This window comes from Nelumbo lutea, chromosome 5 (assembly GCF_056320005.1).
Source record: "Nelumbo lutea isolate HS-2025 chromosome 5, American lotus-T2T, whole genome shotgun sequence".
Lineage (NCBI taxonomy): Eukaryota > Viridiplantae > Streptophyta > Magnoliopsida > Proteales > Nelumbonaceae > Nelumbo > Nelumbo lutea.
Genome location: NC_142688.1, coordinates 22,062,124 through 22,078,575, shown reverse-complemented (window position 1 = coordinate 22,078,575; position 16,452 = coordinate 22,062,124). Strand labels below are relative to the sequence as shown.

General features: G+C 35.8%; 1 protein-coding gene across 1 annotated transcript; it reads right to left on the bottom strand.

Moving 5' to 3' along the window:
- Positions 1–46: 46 nt before the first annotated feature.
- Positions 47–12,917, bottom strand: LOC148850935 (DNA ligase-like protein). Its single transcript, XM_088942876.1, has 13 exons — positions 10,706–12,917; positions 10,559–10,613; positions 10,297–10,396; positions 10,087–10,204; positions 9,874–9,984; positions 8,467–8,577; positions 7,755–7,808; positions 7,514–7,647; positions 6,433–6,997; positions 6,097–6,211; positions 5,891–5,940; positions 732–875; positions 47–501 (listed from the first exon to the last, which is right to left on the bottom strand). The coding sequence occupies exons 1-13, from the start codon at positions 11,288–11,290 to the stop codon at positions 256–258; spliced, it is 2,388 nt and encodes a 795-aa protein (XP_088799002.1). The 5' UTR covers positions 11,291–12,917; the 3' UTR covers positions 47–255.
- Positions 12,918–16,452: the final 3,535 nt, after the last annotated feature.

Genomic DNA, 16,452 nt, shown 5'->3' with positions numbered 1-16,452 from the left:
TCAAGTTCTTTTGGTCTCCCTACCAACTCTCATTCAACCTCTCAGCTGTCAAAAAATAAAACTTTTGCTTCTCTCTTATTTTATATCAAACCAAACATAGCTTTAAATTTTGAACCCCCAAGACCCCAACTTGAATTACCTTAATATTTCCTATAGGTACAACTTGAAAGAACCTTCTATGCACATCACGAGTCTACTTTCTCCAGAAATGAGCATACTCATGAAAACATATAAAAACAAATATTTGCTTTTGCATCATGTTCTTCCTTCTATCTTTATTGCCCTCTTCGTGGACTTGAATGCAGTGAAGAATGTTGGAGCTTGCCCAACATTATTGTGACTGCAGGGATCAGATTGCATAGAGGAGCGCTTGAGGATATCAAAGAGCGAAGAACCTGAATCTGCTGCAGCTGCAATCCTAGTGTCTCGGCTACTAGATTTGGATTGAGAACTACGAAACTTAGCCGATGAATTCCTCACAGGACGGCATTCCTTCTGAGTCTGCATGATGGAATTTGTTGAGGATGAAAATTAGAACAAATGGAGGAAAACACAGGCGAGAAATTCTTATAATACTATCGGGCATCAACTTATGAGAACATTAATAACAAAACTCCTCTTTTCTACCCTTTTCTCTGGCAAGACAAACTTGGAGTGGGGCAGGGAGGAATTCGGAGATTAGAACATGAAAGATAAAGCACTGAGACCATAGTCATGCAAATAAAGCTTACCACATCTGAAGAATCTTCTGATGTTGAGATCCCACTTCTGCCATTGCTATCATCTCGTCCAAATATAAACGACCTGACCGTACTTGATCCGTGCCTATGGGATGACGATAGGGAGTTGCTAGGTGCTCGGCCCACAAAAGATGACTGCAAATACATACCACGAATTACATTAACAACCCATTTAAGCTCAAGATTATATTTTAATTACCATTGTTAAAAACAATGTAATTTGTCATTGCACCACTATAACGTTCAAGAAGACTGCATTGATCGACTATAGTCTATGGATTGGAACTGAAGCCCAGCTTGGAATGACTACAAATACAAATTTGTAGAGTGTAAAGCCTTGTATTTTGTATATAATTGTACTGTACATATTTGTATTTGTACTCCTTCCAAACTGAGATCGAGTAACAAAAAAAACTTCTAAAACATGACAAAAATATCATTCCTAGAGTGCTATATATGCAAAATTTTACAAGAAACAAGTGTGAATGGTTTTTTTGAAGATTTTTCAAATTTTTATAGGTAAGTTTTTTTTTATTTTTTATAATATATTGTGATTTTTTTCCTGAATGTTTAAATTTATGTTGATCTATAGTTCTTACATTCAAAATCACAATTTTTGTGCATTCAATAGATTTGTGGAAATTTCATAAAGATATTTGGGGAAAATATAAATTAACAAAAAAAAAATTGAAAATGTAATTTTTCTGTCTATAAAGACTAAATATGTTTTAGATCTATGGATTTATCTATTATATCCATATAGTAATTGAACTTTCTTCTTTATTTTTTATTTTTAGAATTAAAAAATAAATAATAATTAATTATATTTTATCATTTAATCACAACAAATGAATATATTATAATTCTATTGATGATCTATCATATCTAAAGACCAATTGAAATTTCTTTAATATTTTTTATTTTTATATTTTTTGAATTAAAAATTATTTAATTAATTAATTATATTTTATCATTTGATAACAATGATTGAATATATTATAATTCCATGGATGATCTATCATATCTACAAAGCAATTGAAATTTCTTCTTTAATAACTATTTTTTCAATATACTGTTTATTTTTTTTATAATTTTTGGATATAAAAAATTATTTATTATATTTTCACTTAAAAGTTGTGTAAATGCATGTTTTATAGTTGGATAGGAGAGTCGGGGCTTTACCATCCCATAAAACATTAAAACTTAAGAATTATAATTTATAAATCATAGTTAAGCATAGGACTTTTAATGAAATTATAATTAACTACAATATATTCCGTCATAAAATCATTAAAATATATTAATTTTAATGTATATACACCCAAGGTTCAAAGTATAGGAAACGCTACGTGTATCAGAAAGGAAAATTTAAGAGACGTATCGGGATATACCTTGGATACTCATGGATACGAACGAAAAATTAAGATACACATGAAAACACATGGAAATGCTATAAATACTCTAATAAATCATAAATAAACATCAATATCACTAAATATAAGACATAAGTGAGCTATTTATGCATAAAAATAGCACGTTTAGTGGGTTTTATGAAAAAAAATATTATAATCAATAAACGAGAAGTCGTGAACAGAAACATACTATCTAATTATGGACACAATATATCAAGTAATTATTTTGCATGTTTTATTCTAATTTTCTAAAAACTAAATAATTATTTTACATATTTTATTCTAAATATTAAATTAAAATTAAGAAAAGCAAATATATAACAAAATAATTGAATGGATTTATGGTCATAATAGATGAAATAATTATATTGCATATTTTATTCTAAAAGTAAACTAAATTTTAAAAAAATAAATAAATATCAATGATTCAATGTTTTAAAACATAGAGGTGTTCCACTACCTAGAGGCGTGAAGCATAATTCAGAACGCAAGAGGCATAAACTTCCTTAAGAGGAGGAAAGAGGAAGGGGGGATTTCATTTTTTTTCTTTATCTTTAATAAAAATCTTTTATATTAAAAAAAAACGCATAACATTAGTTAAAAGGGGGGTCTTATCGAAGGGACCCCAGCTAAAGGGGGAGGGGCCAAACTACTTTCTTTCCCTTTATCTTTTCTAACATTGGCTGAAAATGTAAAAAAAAAAAATTGAAAAAACATATTTAATTTCACTCCTTTTTACAAAACCTTAAAAAAAAACTTATTGAATCTTGGCATCTTACAAATTTATAAATGTTTTTGGCAAATTTTTATAGGATTTCAGTCTTTAGAAAGGTTAAAAGCTTCTTAGAGGGTTTGGGAAAGAAAGGGCTTTTGAAATGGGTTTAGAAATCCTCTTTCAAAATCACTTCTATTTGTATTTTAACATCAATAAAATAGTTGTGTATCAGCCAATACACTACCGATACACACGACCGAAACTCACTGATACAATGTCAATACACCTTCGGCACGACAAAAAGGAATGGTACGATTGATTTTGAACTGTTCGTCGTGCCGAAAACCTTAAGATACAATACGATACGGGTCAATACATGACAAAATTTTGAACTTTGTATACACCTCATTGAGGTCTTATATTTAGTATTATTGATGTATTTTTATGATTTATTAAAGTATTTATAGTGTTTCCAAGTGTATCTATGTGTATTTTGGTTTTTCTTTGATATACATGTGTATCCAAGGTGTATCCCGATATATCTTTTAAAATTGTCTTTCTGATTAGGGTTGTTCATAAGAAGGCCCAACCTAACCAACCCAACCCGAGTTGGCCGGGTTTTCATCAACACCAGTCGATTTCGATTTCCTTGTGTGAAAACCGAAACCGACCCGACTTAGTTCCTACTTAACTATTTAAATATATATTTTGAATTTAATTTAAATATATTTTATATTTAAAACTGTTAAATAAAGATATTTCAGTTTTACAAAAAAATTGAAATATCTAACAACCCAAACTTGCACCACACAGGCCCATGGCCCATGGGGGACATAGATGAACTTAGAGTCAAAACCGACCCAACCAACCCAACCCAACTCAGGCCGACTAGGTCGGTTTTGCTCAACAATGGGTCAATTGGAAAAACCTTAGTAAACCGACCCAACCCAACCCGTGAACAGCTCTATTTCTAATACACTTGACATTTCCAATACTTTGAACTTGAGAACATCCATTTTTTAACATTCAAGCAAAACGCTGCCTGAAAATTCCTGCCTCCAACCAAAGGAGGGGGGATCCAGCCACTTAATTAAGTATATTAGTGTTGCTACCTAGAACACTTAATTAGGCTATGTTTGGTTCGAAGGAAAAGGTAAGGAAATATATACAAGGTTTGTAAAGGTCTCCCTATCTTTCCTATGTTTGATTTTTAAACATGGGTGTTATTTTGGTAATTTTGTACTTTCATTTGGGGGGTTAGACATGGAAATACGGCAGTTCAGTCTTCTTTTATGTTCCTTTAAATTATCTTAAAAATCGCTTAAAACTTAAAATATGTATTCCATTGGAGCAGCCTGCCAAAAAAAGGTAAAAAGGTTAAGTTTGTGTTGAGTTGTGCCTTCATGCCTTGAATTCCAGTCTGTGGCCCACTCCATGATCAGTGCAGAAGCTTGTGAAGAACCTGATTGGGAATCCCGGCAGAGCCCCGACAGCACAGACCCGGCCAGTTTTGTATATGGGTCTAATGCATGCATGCATGTGCAATTGTGCATATGTTTGTACGCCTTTTTGAGTGTATCTAATCTTTGCATCTGCCACTCATACAGAGAGAGCTTCAAGTGTATTGGGTGCAAGGGTTTTGTGAGGCTACTCAATCCTATACTGCATTTTTACTGATTTAGTATATTTCTGCTCCCCCTTGCCCGTGAAGATAGGTCAAAGGCCAAACCATTTTGTTCTCTTTTCAGAATATCTATGTTCTTTGTTTTGTGCAATTCGAACTTGTTTGATTGTGGGTGCGTGTAACAATTTGTATCCAGTCCATCCCTCCAACTCTTAAGACCCAAATAGCTGGGACCAACATTGGATGATGGCTAGCAGTAATCTAACCCACACCCAATATAAGTACACAAATAGTTTAGAAAACTCTGGGTTTACAAACTTATTATGGCTGTCCTCTTCATTGTCTTACTTTCCAAGCTGTCATTTACTGTCCGTTATAGCTTCTTGTCTTCTTGATGGGTGCTAAACTATTACTGAACACTCTCCTTAGGAATTTTCATCATCAAGCTAGCAAGTAATGAGATCATATTCTAATCCTTTAATTTATCTATTATTTTCCTCTACAAAGTTAATCTAGAGAACACTACCATGGACCATCTAAACCATTCTGACAAAAAAAATTTGACAATTAAAGACAATATAAATCAAATCCATAACACCCACCCTCAAAAACCATCATCCTCTTTAAGTTGTTTTAATATATTTGCACTATTTTGCTAGTTTCACCAATTTTCCCATTAAAATTTCATCACTTCTGGCATTTGCAATAAAACAGACAAAAAAGCAGTTATCCAATCATGAAATTTTGGTCCATCAAAAATACAGTCCATTAACTAATGGGAATCTTAACTATTTGGGATCTTGGGGATTGGTTGGGTGGGGGGACTGGTACAGGGCTGTCACTGGTCTCTGAAAGCCCAATGCCCAACCCAAATTCCAATCTACGTATTTCAGATTCAGATTATCCGTTTGCATGATTGGATCAGATGCGGATCTGATCCAAGTCGGTTAAATTTTATAAAAATTAATACACATACATATATATTATTGATAATATATAATTATTTAAAGTCAGTAATTTTTTTTTATAATTTAATTCTTCTCTATTTCAAAATTGATGAAACAATTTAGATTAGATCCAAAAATTCAATAGGATCCAAGGCCCCCCTAAATCTGATCAGATTACAGATTGGGTTTGGATGTGTTTATAGATCAGGCCAGATTCATAAGTGCTAGAACCATCCCAATTAAACTCCAATCGTACCTAACCTCAGGTAGTTTATCATGAACTGTTCTCAAAATCAACCCAGTATTCTGATACTTCCTAGCCCAAGATTTTACCCTCACACTAAGCAATGACCCATATAAGGTCAATGTATATCTCCTATCCATGTCACGAAGTTATAATGCAGTTCACCCAATAATATCAACTCAATGCAAAGTGGGAAATATCTATTTACCTTAGAAGCACTATTACTGTTTCCTCCTGTAACCAGCATATTGAAAAAGGCTGCATAATAAAAAAAACAATAAGAAACAGCTAGTAAATTGGAAAGAATAATCTTGTAGACAGATAAGAAGAGTCAAGTTATCTTTAATACTATCAGTTATCTTTTCTCAAAAAAAAAAAAAAAAGAACAGTCAAGTTCTCAATTGAGTGTCTTACATGTTGGCTTTGCCTTTTTCTTTGTATCAGGGGCAACATTCAGCTTCTTTATAAGACCAAAAACTTCTCTTGAACTCTCATCCTCTTCTGGGGACAAGAATGAGCCCTGATCTTCCTGTTGCATATGATAAAGTACATGAACTCTTCCAAATCAAAATTAAAAATGAGACTAAGAGAAAGTTATAAAGAAAATAAAAGAAACAGAGGGTATACAAGAAAAATATTAACAGTACAAATTTAAAACATATGCATTAGTAGAAACATATGACAAAGAAAAATAAACTAACAAGTTATAAACAAATCTCTGTGGAAAGTGGAACCCAGGGGAGAACTCACATTTTTCTCAAGTAAGCGCTGTCTAACTAGCCTCTGCTCTGTTTCATCGTCATCAGATGACAAGAAGACATCATCCTTATCGGTAAACATCTGAGGAATCATCTGCTTCACTTTTTTTGTATTTATTCGGGTAATATTTGTTGGAAGCATATCATCTTCAAACTCATCTATGGAACCCTCACCAAACTCTCTTTCCTCTTCATCTTCAAGCATAACTGTGTCTCTCTGTTTCCGACCAAACTTTAACCTCTGCAAAACATTATCTGTTGCAGCTGCATCCTGTTGTTCAAGCCACTTCTGATGAAGCTCATCACGCCTTTCACTATCTATTGGATTTTCCTTGTATCCAGTCACTATCAGATCATGTAGTTCTTCAACCCCTTCATTTTCTTCATCCTCTTCATTTTCTTGGAATCTCATTAAATCATGATCACTATCATCTTCTTCTTCAGCTTCATCGTCAACAAAAGCTTTAACTGGATCACCTTTTGGAGACAAAACCTCATGACTTGATTTGTGCGGATGAGGATCAATGTTCTCCTTGTCATCATCTTCTTCATCAGAACTGTAATATACACAGAAATTAAGAATGCATGATAATAAGATGTCATAATTGAACAAAATTGAAATGGCATAAATAATCCAAATTTAAATTCCTTTGGTTTCATAAAGCAACCAGAAAATGGTTTCCCAATGGAGTTCACAAAAAGAAAGAGAATAAAGCTTTGGTTGTATTTTTCCAGGCTTCGGAATAAATTGGGTATAAAATTGTTTGCAAGATCTGGTTCTATATTGAGTTGCTAGAGTGCCATTACAAGTAATATATTCAAGATACTGTACATAAATAGTGGTCTGGGAAATAAGAAGAGTGGCTGGCTTATCAGTTATCAATGAGTTTTGAGCACAGCTAAAAAAAGAAAAAAAAAGGCATAAAATGCATGTAACCACAAAAAGGAAAAATGCAGTAAGCATAATTTAACAATGGATATGGCACTAAACAAAGTGGAATTGCAAAAACAGGACTTGTGTAGCTGACCCCATATAGTTAGGAAAAGGTTTAGATGATGATGGTTTAACTTACACTTCATCAGGTGGAGCAGAATCAAGCTTTAAGTTCATAGCAAGCAAAGATGGTGCTAGAACTTCTTCAGGGCTCTCAGGGTGATCCTCTAGTAGATCATCTTCCCCATCAGGTTGGGATTCAGAGAAAAGGTCCTGCAGTAAAGGCAAGAAAATGGTACCCAAGCAATTACCTTCCTATCTTTACAACCCATTAGCAGGAAAAGCAAATACATGATAAAATTAGATATAGAAAAATCAACCTGAGTGCCATCGACTGGATACTGAAATCCATCTCTGGATCCACTGCCCTGAGCCTGCAGTTAACTAGCAATCATGGCATCATACAGTTCATCTAAAGTAACAGACATAAAAGAGATACACTAAACTGTATTCACATCACATCCTTGTTATTGTCAACATTGTGAGAAACATCTTGTTTTCTAGATTTGCAATAAAAGTAAATACTTAATAAGAATGAAACATAATTTTGTTGAGACTTGAGAGCTATAAATATAACAGCCATGCACTTGGTGTCACTCCTATTAGAACCAGAATTCAACTGGTCTATTCTATTTCCTATCATTAAAGGAAAAAAGAAAACAATGCATTCTGCTGTACGTATATAACCTCATTGTGTAGCTACATCCTACATTCATCATTCTATAAATCAATTTACTTGGTCTATGAGAAATGATATCCCAGAGCAACCTAAGCCAGCTAAAAGCCTAAAACACCACAACCAATCTTGTCATGGTTACCGGTCTCCTGAGAAATTATGAAAAATACAAGTTAGAACATCCCCTTGGACATTATTCCATTCATTGAAGCAGCAAATTAATGCATATAGGACTCAATTTATTTGGTTTGTTACAATTAAAGCCACATTTGCATCACATCCAAAGGACACTAAAAGATCATAAGTGGTTTTCCAATTAAATGGATATGAAAGTTCATCTACTACTATATACTCACCATACTAGAAGAGACATTTTCTCGATCTGAATGAGCGGAAGCATTTATGGATCCATTCACGTGAATGGCATCTGAACTACCATCCACATTCAGGTGATGCATGTCTGTGTCCTGCAACCATATAAACATGTCTTCCTGAGTTGATACAAGTAGATTGCAAAAACACGCCATAGACTTTCTAGGATAACATTAGTGTTTAAAAGCACAAGGCAAAATTAAAAGAAAAAAAAAGAAAAAAAAAGTGAAGTGCAAAAATAAAAAATAAAAGGGAAAATGCATACTTGTAGTTTAAGCTAATTGTTATAAAAAAACCTATTGGCTCAAATTTACATATATAAACATAAAACTCGTGCACTCAACATATTCCAGTTGAAGATGTAGAAAAAATAAATATAATATACGAATCAGATTCATGCACTCAACAATTCATGCAAGTTTCTTCATTTCTTTTCCAATCACATTACCCTAATTCTGCAAGCTGCTTTGTACCTAGCCCCTAGCTCAGCTGCCAAGCTTTAAAAAAATGCAAAAAACACAACATTTAGCTAAGAAGCACACATTGGCTGAGGCACAAGGTGCACCAGTCAAGCACCTGTATAAAAGCAAGGGACAAGCCTTGAAATGCACCTTTTGGATCACTAGATAATACCACTTTTAAGAGCTTTTGAAATAAGTAGAACTAAAATATAGGAGTGGATGTCATGATACACTTAGCATTGGAGAGCAAGAGATAACTCAATGCAACCTTGTTCCCATATTTCGGTTTGATAATTCATAACAAGGCAATGATTAAGGAGGATGTCACCCATAGAGCAAGATGAGCAAAATGGAGAGATGCATCCAGAGTTTAATGTGATATGTGAATCCCACTTAGAGGATGCCATCCAGGTATATTCTATATACCAGTTGTAAGACCAGCTATGTTGTATGAAGCAGAGTGCTGGACAGTCACGAAACATGTCCAAAAAATGAGTGTAGTAGAAATGCCTGCGCTGAAATGGATGAGTGGAAAAACTAGAAAAGATATGGTCAAAAATGAAGCCATTCAGAAGAACCTGAGAATAACTCCAATAAGTGGTAAAATGAGAGAAAATAGACTAAGATTACCACCTACAGCACCTGTAAATAGTTTGCTACGAGTTAAAGGGGCTAGAAGGGCAAGGGACAGACCAAAAAGGACACGAATTAAAGTAGTAAGAAATTATTTAAGCATTTGTGGTTTAATAATTGATGACACTAAACAGAAGAGGATGGAAAAACAGGATACATGTAGCAAACCCCATATAATTAGCAGAACACTTAGATGATGATGATACCACTTTCATAACATACATAGTACATAAGCCCATTTAAAAAATCATGGTAAAACTAAGAAGCCCTTGTCATATTCATGTACAAAAAACTTACCATGTTGGACTTGGAGCTAAATTTTTCATGTTGAGCAGCAGGACCACTAAATTCATCCACATTAGTGCCATTAAAACCATAATCTACACTGAGAAGATGCATAGAAGATCCCTGAAATCATATAGCCACATTTTTCCAGTTAAGATGTAATAATAGACATTCTGATAGTAAACCATATGAATTTAGATATTCACTAGCTGGTTAGAGACCCACTGTTTTTTCAGGGTTTGCATTCCCACTCTTGATACGTTCAGGATATGTGTCCAATGAACACTCTCTCAAAGAAGAATTGCTGACATCGAGGAAACCAAAAGTGTTTGAAATACCAGCTCTGCAACCAATAACGCAAACTTGTAAACATGGAGATGGAAGAGTTGAGGAGCCCATTTAATATTACAAGTTGAATTACAGACTATGACTCACTTTTTTGACACCTCTGTCTTTCTTTTTCGGATCTTCTCCAGAACTGAAGATATTGACTTCCGTACAGAAACTACGGGCTTAAATGCTGCATCCCTAGTTTCTGATAAATATATAGAATCCATGTAGAAAATTGCATCAATAATTTGTGATGTTAAAGAGGCCAATAAAATAACATGGTTTTCGCCCTTTGTAATGAAATACAGATAGAAATTTCATCTAATTGAAACCATGAGCTAGTATTATACAGTCAGCGATGGTCTACCTCTTAAAAGTCTCTGAGATTCAGCGTGAAGTTGTTCAAGGCGAGCCTTCCTTTCCTGCAAAATTGCATACAACTTGTTTGGGCCCGAATTAGGGGAAAAAAGAACTGTAAATTGATAAAAAAAATTGTGGAACTACAATAAACTACCTTCTCTAATCTTCTCTTTGTCCAACCAGACGTTTCAATATTTTCATCTCCACGACTCTTAACCCTCTTCTTATTTTTCTTCTCAACCGAACCTTCTAAGTTGTGCTGTTTATTAAGATATTTCTCCGCATTCAATTCTCCAGTTTCTTCTCTATGAGAGGCTTCTCCCGAGTCCTTGGTTTGATCTTCTCCTTTTCCATCAAATTCATTAGTCGTAGCATCCAAAGAGCTCAGCTGAGATTCTTCTTCCACCTCCGGTGTTGGCAGTGGTTCCAATCGATCTCCATAGGCAAACAGTGGATCCAATCCTGGATCAGAATCCTTTTCAAAGTCCAAACTCTCCGTTCCCAAAGCGGACCCCGATAGATCCACCGATTCCCCGGTATCTAGGATTTTCGAAGACTCGGAATCTTCTTCATTGGGAGAAAGGGAAACGGATGCTGAATGACCTTGATCAGTGTGATGAAAGAGGGACTCATTTGAAACCCTATAAGCTTTCTTCAACCGCTTCAGTTTCCTTCCATCAACAGGAGAAGAGGCTTCTGCTGGATGTGACAAGATCTGGTAATCATCGTCGCTCTCCATCTTTTCTCCCCCGTTGACAAATAAGACTTCTCAGAAGCTATGTACAGACTCGATTGGTTTGAACTCTTTAAGGCCTGCAATGGAGAAAACCAGACGGGTGATATGTGTAAAATAGTGAATTTGGCGCCAAATATTTGAAATAAGGCGCGAGTTGTTTTGACTTTCTAATAAAACAAATGACAACCACCGAGTCCGCGTTCCGTGAACCCGTGGGTTCATGGAACGCTTCACATGGCCGTTAACCGAAGTGACCGGTTGAACCGGACACAAAATGAACTAATTATCCTCGGAATATCTCTCGGTTCGAGCCCTCCCTCCCATTTTTTTTCTCCTCCACCGAACCCTGCCCCACGCATCGGCATCCGTCCATTCGAAAGCCGCCGGCTGCGGAGTGTCTGGTTGTACGTTCTCTGGCCTCCTCCTCCTCTTCTTCTTCTACTTCTCCTACAAAAGTCTTTCTGGTTTTCGTTCTTCAACAAATCGAAGGTGAGTGAACCGAACCTCAGCTCACACCGACGGTCAGTCTTTAGTCGAACGAAGGTGACTGAAAACAAACTAATAAGATAAACTAGAAAAATCAAATCACGGGTACATTAACCAAAACCCAATATGAAATTAATGGTGCATTTGGTTTTCGAGAAAGGGATGGGAAATGAAGCATTTTTAAAAAATACTTTTTTTTCATATGTTTGTTTCAAATGAAAACCCGGGAAAGGAAACACCAGGGACGCAAGTTCCCAAAAATCGGTAAGCGGGGTCACACTAATTTGGTGAGACCCCGCTGAGAAAGGAAAAAAATTCTCGAGAGCCCTCTCATAGACATCATCGCCTCCCTTCTTCTTGTCCAAAGGTCACATCTCCATTTTTCTCCTGTTCCGTTTGATGGATGGCCATCGAAGTCTCACCGCCAGCGTTCTCAATGAAGCTAGGCTTAGATCTAGCATGATTGAACTAGATCTAACTTCTAACCGGATGGTCAATTGAGTCTATCCGCACTATCTCGAAGTCTGGATTTTGGAATATGGTTGTTTCATATTTGGACTTTGTTCTCCGGCACAGTAATATATCTTTTGATTCAAACATTTTTTTTCCAGTTGATCAAACGGAACAGGAAAATGAATTTACACATTCATGTGATCGACCATGCAATGTCATTGAAAAGGGTGAGAAGGGATGACAAACTTGTGTTAATATGTTTGCTGATAAATTTTCTTTAGAAATAAACACAGGAAAATGAATTTTGATCATACTGTTTATTGGGAAACAAACACTGGATACAAATATGGGAAAAATATATATTCCTTTTTCATCCCATTCTTTCTAGGCAGCCAAACAAAGAACTAAAAAGAGTATGAAAACACTGAAAAATATCATAAACCAGTGGATATAGGACACATAAACCTTGTAACACATTTCTGCTCTGCTTGACACTATATACCATAACACAAACAAATTTACCCGTTCAGTGGTTGGGATGCATCACAAGGTAGAAGGTGGTGGTCTCCAAATCCTTCTTTATCTTAGTGAAATCTCTTGTTATATGCCCAAAAATATTATAAAAATCATTTGTTCCTAAACGTAAACAAAAAAATTAGGGATTCACTATATATTAATTTGACTTTTATTAGTTGATTTGGAATAACAAATGGGGAAAAATGTATCTGAATCAATGCAGAATGAGTTCGAGACTGCTGGTGTGACGTGGTTCGGGTTTTCGTTCGATTGAAGATTGATCGCCGGTGTGAGCTGATGTTCGATTCACTCACATTTGATTTGTTGAAAAACGAAAACCAGAAAGGCCATTATGTTTGTATGAAGAAGAAGAAGAGGAGGAGGAAGAGGATGCCATAGAACGTACCATCGAACACTCTCGCCACCGGTGGCTCAAGAGTTGATGGACGCCGGTGTGGATTGAGCTTGCCGGTGTACGGGGTAGGATTCGGTAGAGGAGAAACAAAAAATGGGAGGGAAGGTTCAAAGAAATATTCAAAAGATGTTTGCTCATTTTGTGTCCGATTCAACCGGTCACTTCAGTTAACGACCATGTTAAGCATTAACATTAGCTTCTTTTTGCCTAATAGACGTGGTCGACTTTCATTGGTGGGTTCACACATCCCGTGAACCCACATGTCCACAGAACACGGACTCTATGCCACCGATTTCATTAGGCAAAGCGTACCGATATCAGAAGAACCAATTCGTTGAATATACTCAGGCTTGGGTGGGCTCGAATTAGGAATGTCAATGGGTGGGTTCGGGGTTTGAGGAATCCTCTAATCTTCCCTGCCCGCGGCAAGCATATTTAATTTATGGATGATTTACAAATACAGTAATGTAAATTCAGGGCGAGACATCCTCTCCCCATCCCTACTCCGTAGTCAAGTTATCCTGCCCCGTCCGGAATGGTAGGTTGGGTTTGGGGAAAGGGGAACCCTCAAATTTTCCCATGTTCGAGTTAACCACTATAAATTATTTAACTTATAGATAATTTATAAATAGGGATATTGGATCATAGGAATTTTGGGGTATTTTAGGAATTGAGTTAATACATTGTGGGAGTATTTTAGAAATGGAATTATGGGATCATAGGGTTTTAATATTTTAGGGGAAACTTTGACATATTTTAAAAATCAGCATTAAATATATGAATATTTTACTAATTTACCATTAAGTTTAAAGAATTATATGCAAAACTCATCCCCATTTAAGATCAAGGAAAAACCACCCCATTTGAGACAGGGTAAGTCGGGGCTCCAGTTTTATGGGGAAATTACCAACCCTAGTTCAAGTTAGAGCATTTGTTAAAAGTCAAATGGGCCCAACTCAAGGGCTCGAGTTTAGCATTTGTTAAAATTTGTGTTGGCATTACATGGTGAATTGGAGTCGTATTTGCTCCCAACAAAGTGTGCCTTACACCATCCTCACAAGGCATCACATTTGTGCACCGGGAACATATTCACATGAATGATAATATCATGTACGGAAGATGTTCACAGTGCATGCATGGGATATTGTGAAATTGATGCGAAGCACGCTCTGTAAGGAGCATATCCGATTTCTTTCCATGAGTTAGAAATACCTCAAACTGAACCCGATGAAGTTGTTTTTTTGGTAAAACAACAACAAATGAAAGTCAAAAATAAGTCCGCATGAGTAGCAAAATTGAATTTTCGATGAAGCTATATCAAGTAGCTTTTCCAAAGAGACTCTGGCATCTTCAAGGTTTTAAAAATTTAAACGTGGAGGTGAGGTGGTTGGCTCTCATAGGAGCGAGGCATGAGCAAAGAGTTTTGAGACATAAGCCTTCAGCCAACAAAAAAAAAAGGTACTGGTGTAATTCATAAACAATAAAGTCATTAAAAACAAAAAGTTCGGGTATTATATGGCTTGATTGATATATTAAACATGGGTTCACGTTTCAAAGTATTAGTACAAACCCAATACGCTGAAAGGGGTGTATTGAATACCAACTCTGAATCCTGTATATCTTTTTTTAAGTTTTTTTTTTTCAAAAAAATTGCAGTAATGTTAGTTTTGTGGGCCACTCCAACCATTTGTCAAACAGTCCCTAACAACACCATGAACGAGGGGGCGGGGGTAATCCCCCTTTTAGGCACAATACTTTCTAGCCAATACTCAAGTACTCAACAGTTCAGCAATTCAATTATACAATCTCCTCACAATAAGAGGAGATCACAATATTAAGTTTCTCCTTTTCTTCCTCAATGTCATAGAAAAGGATCTATCTGTTACTTTGTTCGCAGTGAAAATCTGAATCTATAATTTGTGAACCCGGTTTAACTGTCTCTTTGTTTGTGCTCCACATCAGCAGAAATTTCAAGTCCCAAATATTGAAGCAAATTTTGCACAACCTTACTCCTACCTCAATCCTCTTCTATAAAGTGAGGATCCCATTATCTTGCTTCTTACCTTATTCCTAAACAAATAATCCTCCTCCAATCTTCTATTTAACATATGAAGTGGAAACCACTTCATTTTTCTTTCAGTTCTACTTCTTATAAGTTACAACCAACTAAGGATAAAATAAAAATTGAAACAAAAATAAGCCAAAATCAGCACTCAATTCATTTGCACTTCCATACATTTATACCGGTACAAAATGAAATATAGGTTCAATTTATGAAGAACATAAATCCAAAAATATACAATACATATACATGTAAAATGCAAATCTACATATAAATATTTGTACCACTTCCAAACCAAGCCATAATTGCAAACAAACCGACTTGAATGTTGTTATCGTGGAATTTATCTTTTACTGCGAAAGACTCTGATGAACTTCCTGCCAGTTGGTGATCAGAGGTTATTTTGGTGTAGACATGATCTAAGAGTAATGTTCCAGTGCACTGTGTGAAAATGTCTGCGTCGAGTATTGACCATTTGTTCTTGAATTGTGTGCTTTTTCAAGGTCAGTGAGGTTTTGGCTTTAAATTCCTTATGAATTAGTGGGTTCCAACAAAAAATCTATTTTTCGCAAGGAAATACGTGTACAATAGTATTGGAGGGTGGATTTTGTCGAGATAATGTTTGTCGCTGGATATTGAGGGCTACAAAACAAACGCAAATATGTATTTTGGATGTGCGAATTGCGATGCAGCAGTTCTGAATGTCTTGGTTCAAGAACCTAGCTAGAGAGAGTTAGTTATCTATGATTTTCTTCTTGGGGCTTTCAACACAGATAAAGATTTCGTGGAGATGTCGTTTCTGTGAATTTTGCTTTATCCAAGTGAGGTCTAATTCATTGGCTGCAAAAGCTGCACAGGTGCCATTAGATGTGGCTGTGATAACATGGTTGTTAGGCGTTAGGCGTGCAAATGCCCTGGGCTGTATGTAGACAATAGAAAGTTGGGCTTACCCCAACATTTTTTTTCCTGTATGTTTCGGTGGGGATGTGCATTGAATACCGTCAGAGATTCAGAGGGGCGGCTGCCCCAGCTATTTATTGATTAGGTGATGTTGAAGCAACATTACGTTACCTAATTTGTGGCTTCGTGCACAGTATGGTTCGAAAATTGAACCGGATAACAGTTTTTGGGTTCAAAATTAGATCCAGAACCATAACGGATTTCTGGGTCAATTGTTTCAAAAATTGTCTGGTCCAGTCCATACGGTCAGCAGATGGCTCAGCGGCCGAGGTG

Coding starts and splice junctions, on each gene's coding strand:
- LOC148850935 (XM_088942876.1), bottom strand. CDS start 11,290: ATGGAGAGCGACGATGATTACCAGATCTTGTCACATCCAGCAGAAGCC. Junction 9,985..10,086: donor ATGCAAACCCTGAAAAAACA/GTGGGTCTCTAA, acceptor ATATGATTTCAG/GGATCTTCTATGCATCTTCT. Junction 5,941..6,096: donor GAAAAAGGCAAAGCCAACAT/GTAAGACACTCA, acceptor TTTATTATGCAG/CCTTTTTCAATATGCTGGTT.